General features: G+C 40.3%; 2 protein-coding genes and 1 long non-coding RNA gene across 4 annotated transcripts in view; 2 read left to right on the top strand and 1 right to left on the bottom strand.

Moving 5' to 3' along the window:
• The window catches only part of LOC132452740 (NACHT, LRR and PYD domains-containing protein 3-like), a 274,895-nt gene that overhangs the window by 41,186 nt on the left and 225,099 nt on the right, over nucleotides 1-8,610 (bottom strand). The window lies entirely within an intron of this gene.
• The window catches only part of LOC132452777 (uncharacterized), a 150,739-nt gene that overhangs the window by 63,871 nt on the left and 78,258 nt on the right, over nucleotides 1-8,610 (top strand). The window lies entirely within an intron of this gene.
• Nucleotides 1,564-4,943, top strand: LOC132452757 (V-set domain-containing T-cell activation inhibitor 1-like). Of its 2 annotated transcripts, XM_060045549.1 has the most exons (4): nucleotides 1,564-1,905; nucleotides 2,141-2,203; nucleotides 3,925-4,242; nucleotides 4,432-4,943. In XM_060045549.1, exons 1-4 carry the CDS (start codon nucleotides 1,836-1,838, stop codon nucleotides 4,647-4,649), a joined length of 669 nt encoding a protein of 222 aa, XP_059901532.1. In that variant the 5' UTR covers nucleotides 1,564-1,835; the 3' UTR covers nucleotides 4,650-4,943. The 2 variants fall into 2 exon arrangements, with proteins under 2 accessions (XP_059901532.1, XP_059901533.1); XM_060045550.1 differs by having other exon boundaries at nucleotides 3,925-4,943.

The raw sequence follows: 8,610 nt of genomic DNA, 5'->3' as shown, positions 1-8,610 counted from the left end.
GGTGTCTCACTGGTGTCTCACTGGTGTCCCACTGGTGTCTCACTGGTGTCTCACTGGTGTCCCACTGGTGTCCCACTGGTGTCTCACTGGTGTCTCACTGGTGTCTCACTGGTAACCGTGTCCCACTGGTGTCTCACTGGTGTCTTACTGGTGTTGAATCAATCCTCACTGATGGTTCGCCCTCGCATAACTTGAACTCTGAATGATGATTTAGATAAGTTAAACTCATGTCCTGAAACACGTTGGAGGGTTAGCGGTAGAAGCTTCTCACTAACTCTGATGCCAGTTATATTATCTATGTTTCATGAAGGAAGGAACTTCAGCGATTTCTAGATTAAATAAATAAACATAATTGTAACTCGCTAATGTGCGCATGTTTATGTGTTTATTCTTTTTTTTAACCTTTATTTTTCCAGAGAAAACATTAAGAACAGTTTCTTATTTACAATATTGATCTATTGTATGTGTGTATGTGAGTGTGTGTTTGTATATTTTTCCCCAGATTACTTATAGTTTTTTTGTATGTGTGTGTGGTTAAAAAAGTCGGACTTCACTGTTGTGTGTGTGGTTATATCCTTTCCAAACACTGATGAAGGGGTGAATGGAGATTGGAGACTCCATTGTTGTTTGTGGGGTAATATCCTCCCTCCCCACTGATGAAGGGGTGAATGGAGACTCCATTGTTGTTTGTGTGGTAATATCCTCCCTCCCCACTGATGAAGGGGTGAATGGAGACATACGAGAACGTTCAGTTGATCCACTGAGTTGTTTATTAACATTATGCTAGGAGGGAAGACGTGCAGTAAAGGACCACGGGGAGGAATCGAACTGCGCAGATGTCTATTGTTGTCCCCATTAAGTCAATGGCGACCACATCACATTAAAGGGGTGATATAATGCCACCAGGTGTGAGTGTGATTAGCCATGACAAGCCCTTTGCCTCTTCCTGTTTTTTAGTGACATCAAAAGTGGGAGTGTTCACCCGTCCTAGATGTATGATGGATAGTTAACCAACATTTGCTACAGTCCACTGGGTAGGCTGGTAGACTGATCTATCCAGCGTACATAGGTGGATACACCCACTTGGGATCATGTCACTAAAACACATGAAAAGGCAGATTTTCAAAAGGCTTGTAGTAGCTAATCACACTCACACCGGGTGGCGTAATATCACTGCTTTAAATAAATATATTTTGCTTGTAATCTCAAAGCTCACTGCAGTTTTTGTGTTATTTCCTTCTGAGCAAAAATCCCTTTCAATTAAATTAATTAAACTGTATCAATCTACAATAGAAAATTGCTGTGAAATATATATAGTCCATCGATAGTCCAGAATGGACTTCCTCTATTATTATTTATCGACCAGACCCTATAAACTGCTCACCTATACTGACTAGCTATTTTTATAGACACAGCATACACTAACAATCATTATTCAACATGCCCCTCCATTCAGAACAGATAAGATAACATTTTCCCTCATTGTTTGAATCCCAATTAAATTTATTGTACACTTAAAATATCTCTGACCCCACAACCAATTGAAACATATCACCGAAATTATTTGTTTGAATGTAATATAACAAACCACTTACTGCTTTTACATGATCACTTTATTTTGATCAAATTGTATTTTTCATAAATATTGCCATTTAGTTATATACCTAACCTCATTTTAATAACTAAGTGATCCATAACTCGTATTCTTAATCCCAAGCCAATAAAAAGTCATAAATGTCAGCCAGGAGGTCTAATAAGTCCAGGTAAAGGTTGGTGTGTCCCGGTCCTGTCAGCAGTCCAACAACAGGTACAGCTGAGAGAGGACGACACAGACAATGACAGCGCTGGGCAGTGTTGTGGTTCAGACGGTCTTGTTACTGACGGGGCTGGTCGTCGTTCAGGGAGGTAAGCTGGACCGAATATAAACCGTCTCTATGGCAAACCTAATATGAAGAGTTCTTCTTTGTTTGGTTTGTTATGCTTGATATTTGGACTAGCACCAGAACACAAACGGACTAATCTTTTTTGTTCAAATATAACCTTTAGGTTTCACTTATAATGATGAAAATAATAATATAAAATACAACTGCTTGATTCTGCTTGCAATATTTTTACTTCATTTCGAGCTTTTCTCATACAGAAACCAAAGCTGTCTCTAAAGACGAACCCAGGTTCTCAGAATGGTCAGGTGATGTGAGAGAAGGTGAGAGACGAAAGCACACCGGGAAAGATAGACATTATGAAAAATGTGTGTTACTGAAGAAAAAATAAACTGAAAAAGGCTCAGACAACCTAAGTCTGTCGTCTGGATAAGTTTAGATTACTTAGCCCCTATTTTAACAGTCTGAAACGCAAGTGAGATGCGCCAAATGCAAGTAGCTTTGTAGGCGGTTTTATGGCGATGTTGCTATTTTACCGGCGCAAAAATGACTCTTGCGCCCGGCGCAAATCTCAAAAGGCTTGGTCTGAAGTAGCCTTATTACCCGTAGATGTGGTTTGGGCGTAACGTGCAATAAACCATTGAGAGTGCCACCTCCCATCCTCTTTAAGAGCCATGAGCGCATTTGAATCTGAAGGGTTGATATTTTGAAAACGCGTTTGCTGTCTCCGATGACACACATGCATGACCACATGAATTTTAAACTTCAAATGGCTCAGTTTATGGCCAAATAATATGGCCTAATTCACACATGGAATAGCGTTTTCTTCCACAGAAATACTGAGTCCTCAAATAAATTTCGGCCAAGAAAACTTAACACACATATGATATGCGGTAACTGGTTCTATTTAATGATATACGCAATACAATAACAAAGAAACCACGTACCAGTATTGTATGCATTATCGTTATCGACTTGTGTTCCTAATATGCATGTGTCCCCCCGTTAATATACAGTGCCATGGACTGCATTATGCGTTACGTGTTTAGTTTGCGTGTGTTTAAACGCGCCCGCATTCATTAATTATTTTACACATACACACACGCGCGCCCGCATTCATTCATTATTTTTTTAAAACTCACTCGCGGTAAAACAATGTTTTCTCACGATCAAATACTCCTCAATCCTAAAAGTTATGGGCTTGTACACGATGTCTCTGTCAAGAAAATATGTTTGCTGTACGGTGTTTGCAGATGCATTGATTTAAAAGTACAACTTATTACCTGTATCATCTGTTCTTTCCCAAATAATATATCAAGAATGTGTGGCTAGTTGATGAGAGAGGCAAAGTGTATACACGAGGTGCACAAGCAACATTATGCATGCGCCCTTAAAATAGCATCTGAACAACGCGCCACTGACTTTAAACCAGGTATTTCCTGGTTTGTGGCGGAATTGTTTCCTGAAACTGCAAAATAGCACCGGGGAACGTTTGCGCCAGAACACGCACACGATCATTCCCTAATTTACCGATGTGTGGCGGTGGCGGGAAAAGAACGCTCTGCGCCAGTTGCAAACTAGCAGTGACACATGCGTCAGGGTAGAAAGTCAATTGCGCAAGATAGGGCCCTTAGTCTTCTTTCACTCTCTCAGATTGCAGAGGTCTAAAGGTCATATTTTACGAGCAATTCAAGATCATTTATAAACATTTGTAGTATTACTTATGGACATGCACCATTTGCAAGTACCAAGTACTGGTACTTTATAATTTACAAATTACACTTAACACTTTATAATTTATTAATTATATTGTTTATACCGTTTGTTCTTTTTGTCTTTACTTTAGCATTTACTTTAGCGTCTTTTTGTTCTCATTAGTACTTTGTATTTTTATTGTATTGTATCTTATCCTGTGCTTTCCACTGCTGCTGGGCTGTTGAAACAAAGGAATTTCCCCTCCGGGGGATTAATAAAGTTGTTATCTTGTTTTAATAAAGTTAATGAAGAGTATGCCTCCAACACCCCCCTGTCCTCTGATCTCCAGACACCCAGGTGGGCTGTGTGTTTGGGGGGAGCTGTGTGCTGCCTTGCCGCTTCCATCCAAACAGTGATACCATCCTCCACTGGAACAAGATAAGTGGGAAGGATGTTCAGGTCCACTCCTACTACGATGAACTGGACCAACTGGGACACCAGGACCCTCTCTACGAGGGAAGGACCTCCCTGTTCCAGGATCAGATCTCAGGGGGCAACGCATCCCTTGGTCTGGCCAGGGTGAACCTCCAGGACCAGGGCAGGTACCTGTGTTACGGCAGCACTTCACAGAACAACCAGGAGACCTTCGTCAGCCTGACAGTGAGAGGTGAGCTCAAGTCCTGGGTTAACCTTAACCCTAACCCTAACCCCAACTCTGAGTTTCTTGTTTTAATACGGTACAATATTATCTAGGTCATCGTTAATGTGAAGTTATTTGGTTCTGTCTTGCTGTCATTGTTATTATCCTCATTCTTATTAAAGAAAGAATAATCCACATTTTCTTTTTCTGTTTCAGCGGGATCATTTAGCACACCTTGGTTACAAATAGGATTCTATTTTTATGGTATACTTTTAATCATCATCAGCATCATCCTCATCTGTTTACGTATAAAGAGAAGGGTTTCTTTTGAATTTTTTGTATCATTTTCTTTAATATTTGTTCTTGTAAATTACTTCACATTATATTTTATTTCGTTCTTTGTGTCATTTTCTCTTTTATTTTTAATTAATTAATTGAAAACGTTTGTGTGGTTATTTCTGGGTCATTCATTAGTGATGTGATGGGTCGTTTTATCTGTATTATAATGTAATAATCAACCACTTTTATATATTTTAGTTTACTATATATTCATGTTAATGATGTATTTTGGTTTGTCTTTGTCTTCACTGCCTCACTGTGGGAGGTCTAAAATGAGCGTGCTTCACCTCAAACACACGATGCCTCTGGTGCTGCACAGATGTGTTATGTTGTACCCATTAAGTTAAAGGTGACCATGTCAAATTAAATAAATGAATATATTTTAATCATCTGTTGCTTGTCATTTCAAATCTCAGTTTTGTGTTATGATCTTCTGAGCAGAGACACTGTGGCGAGCAGCACGGGAAGAACCAGACGATCCCAGGTCAGAGAGTTAGCTACTCTCTTACAGATAGTTCCCTAAAATATATAAAAGTGGCTGATTATCACATTATTAAACAATTAAAATCGACAATGATTATACATAATCATAGGAGCAACCTTTTACTTTAACACCATTAAATTGCAGCTCAAGTTGCTATTCCATCTGATCAACAGGCAGACTATAAAAGACCACGTAGGTATATGTAGGTATATATATGTATACATGTATAAAATAAACAGCGAGCAATGTCTGTTTGATGAAGCAGAACGACATCTGAGAACTCCTTCAACTCTGTTCATCCAGATACACGTGTCTGCACCCCTGGAAGGGTGCTCTTTGGACGTCCCTGCTGTGGGGCTGAAGCTGTATTGCTGAAGTTGCCTCCCTGTCAACTGTCCTCATCCCTGAAGCTGGTCAGCCCCTCTAACAAGGCTCCCCTAAATGACATGTGACCGTTGAATCCTGGCCTAAGAGTAAAAACAGAGTTATATTAATAATAGCGTCATGCTAATTATATTTACAAAACTCTAAAGTCTGACATCACTCATGAATTGTTTTACCTTGATATTCCTGCGCACAACGATGGCGACGATTAAACTAATGATTGAAACCATGACTACGGATCCGATCCAAGGTGGGCTATATGATCTCTCTGGGAACAGAAGAAATAAATGTTGATTATTCTTTCTATAATTAGAATGAGAATAATAAATAAAGCCGCAAGCGGTGATTAACGGGGTCAGAGCAAAATGAAAAGTCAAGAACACACTAACGGAAGTTATATAAATATTACATCTAATTATTAAGGAAAGATGTTGATGTTCCCCTTCATGCCATACTGTGCCTCGTCTTTCAGGTGGCTGGGCTGCAATGCAATGGCCGATTGTCATGTTCAGCAGTATTGTCTAACCAGGATTCGATCTCTCAAACTAATGATCACCAGTCGAGGCATTATCCCATTGGGCCACTGACAAACCTGAAATGTATCCTCATTCACATGGTGAAAATATACATTGATAAGCACACAACATCCAGAAAATACCTGTAAAATCTTTGAAATTCTGGGGAAATTCAACATCTGTTGTCAAGAACACTGACGGTTAACGAAGAAGTTCCCCTTAATGCTATACTGTATCTTGGCAGTCCGATTCTTGGAAACTAATGGGCCAGAATGTTGATTGCATAATGAATTTCAGGTGCTGTTCAATGTTGTGTTTCTTAAATGAGTGGCAATGACAGAATGTCATGTTCAGCTTGTTCATAATGCTGTAATCGGGATTTGAACAGTCAACCTAAGGATCACCAGTACATGGAATTATCCCATTGAACCACTGACATTCCTGAACTGCATGAAGCCTCATTCGCAACCTGAAGATGTCTAATGATAAGGACACAACATCAAGAAAACTCCAAGCACACATTTCACAAGATAATTAAGGGCCTTCTTAAAAGAGTACAGATCTGAAAATGTGCACTGTATCCACATTATGATAGCCGTATGGTAGTTATACAATAACAAAATGATCAGATAGGCAAAATGGGTTGAGACTGTGGACGTTTGGCTTTTCTATGAAATTGTGGGAAAGGTAAACATTTTAGAACAGAAGACCAGGGTGAAAAAGATGCATCTGATTCTAGAGATTGTTATGTTGAAAGAATTTTGATTCAAGATCAATCTCGTAATGAGAATTAAGGCTAGTTCATAAGTTCGCCACCTTTGGGTGCAGAAAAACAATTTGGGTTTATTAGTAGTGGGGGGCATTGGTATCAACCTAATAATAGTCTTATGTTTTTTTTTATACAATAACAAAATGGTCATGTAAGAAAAATGGGCTAACTGCTCCAACTTTATTGGCCAATATTTCTCAAATGGAACTAAGTAAAACAAATTTTGTTCTATGATTTTTGTGAGGCTTAGTCTAAAGATTTGATGTGGCGATTTTTTGATCTTTTTATCATGTTTAGCTTTAATATGAAATTGTGGGAAAAGTATACACAGGGTTTTATCCAGTCCAGGTCAATCTGGTGAGGAGAAATAAGCCTAATTCATGATTTTTTAACAAAAGCGCCACCTTTGGGTGCAGTACCACAAATTTGGGTTTATGGGTAGAGGGGGTTATTGGTAACTATACCTGAACATTTCAAGAGCTGTCCACTTACGGTTTAGGCTGCAGTATGACTTTTACCGAATTTGAGGGGAAAAAAAGTTACAGAAACAATGATAGCAAGACGCATCCTAACACCTTTACATTAAACAAGACCTAGATAACAATGTTTTAAACCCAATGCCTAAGGTGGCTTATCAGCTAAGTGTTGAAAACACAATGTCGCTTTTTCACACCACGGATGTTTTAGCATCACACAGATTGCTTTTGTATTTTCACCAAGAGCCTACCTGCCATAGGGTCCTCCAGTATCTTCAGTTCAATGTGGGTTACTTCTTCTTCGTCTGCGTACCTGAGAGTACACCTGTACGTCCCTTCACTCTGGGCTGATGAGGTCACATACAGCAGGAGGCTGCCTGATTCAGACAGGTCTCTTATATGCTGCTGCCACTCTGTTTCCACCACCTTCTCTTGTCCTGCTTGTCTTCTGAGGATGGTCTGGTTGTGGTTGAAGGTCCAGGTGATGTCATCGAGCCCCGAGGCGTAACACGGGAGTACCACCTCACTCTTCGGAACACTTTTCATTAGAGCTGATGAAGATAGACACACAAGTGGACACACAGACCGACGGACAGACAATAGATTGTTATGAAATCTTAATTGGACCATGACGACATTTAGTAGATGTTGCAGACCACAATATGTTTACAAGACACATTTGAAGCAGCACTGTCTTATGTTAGCAATAAGCGAGCGTGACATATCCCTTTAAGTTGCCACCATTGAAAATTGTATTGCACCAGTTCTAATCTACGCTTTACTTCTGACTGTTGCCATTCTGATATTAAAAAACTTACGGTGTAACCTCATCGTGGCTTTCCTTGCACTGTGTTCATTTTGGACTGAGCAGCTGTAGGCCGAGACTGTGTCACTGTAAACAGTCCTTAAGGAGCCGCTGATGTCATAGAGTCCCTGGTCATCTTCATGGACCTCGGTTGTGTTCTGGAGGACAGTAGCCGGGCGAGGACTGACGGACCAGGTGAGCTCTGGTCTTGGATAGATTCCTCCAGACTTACAGGTGACAATGTTGTTCACTAGCACAATGTCCACTTTAGTAACAGGAGCTGCAACAACATGGTACCGCGTTAAAACAAGAAACTCAAACAGCTAACGTTTGCTCAATATAACATATATATTTATTTATAGGATGGAATCCTATACAAATGTAAATTGAGCTCACCTCTCACTGTCAGGGTGACGCTGGTCATCCAGTCGTCCTCTGAAGTGCTGGCTAAACACAAGTACCTGCCCTGGTCCTGGAGGTTCACCCTGGCCAGACGAAGGGATGCGTCGCTCCCTGAGATCAGGGAGGTCCTTCCCTCGTAGAGAGGGTCCTGGTATACCAGTTGGTCCTGGTCCCGGTACCAGGAGTGGACCTGAACATCCTCCCCATCCCACTTCTTGACC

This window comes from Gadus macrocephalus, chromosome 23 (genome assembly GCF_031168955.1).
Source record: "Gadus macrocephalus chromosome 23, ASM3116895v1".
Lineage (NCBI taxonomy): Eukaryota > Metazoa > Chordata > Actinopteri > Gadiformes > Gadidae > Gadus > Gadus macrocephalus.
Note: the sequence above shows the minus strand (reverse complement) of the source record. Positions and strands in the feature narration are given on the sequence as shown.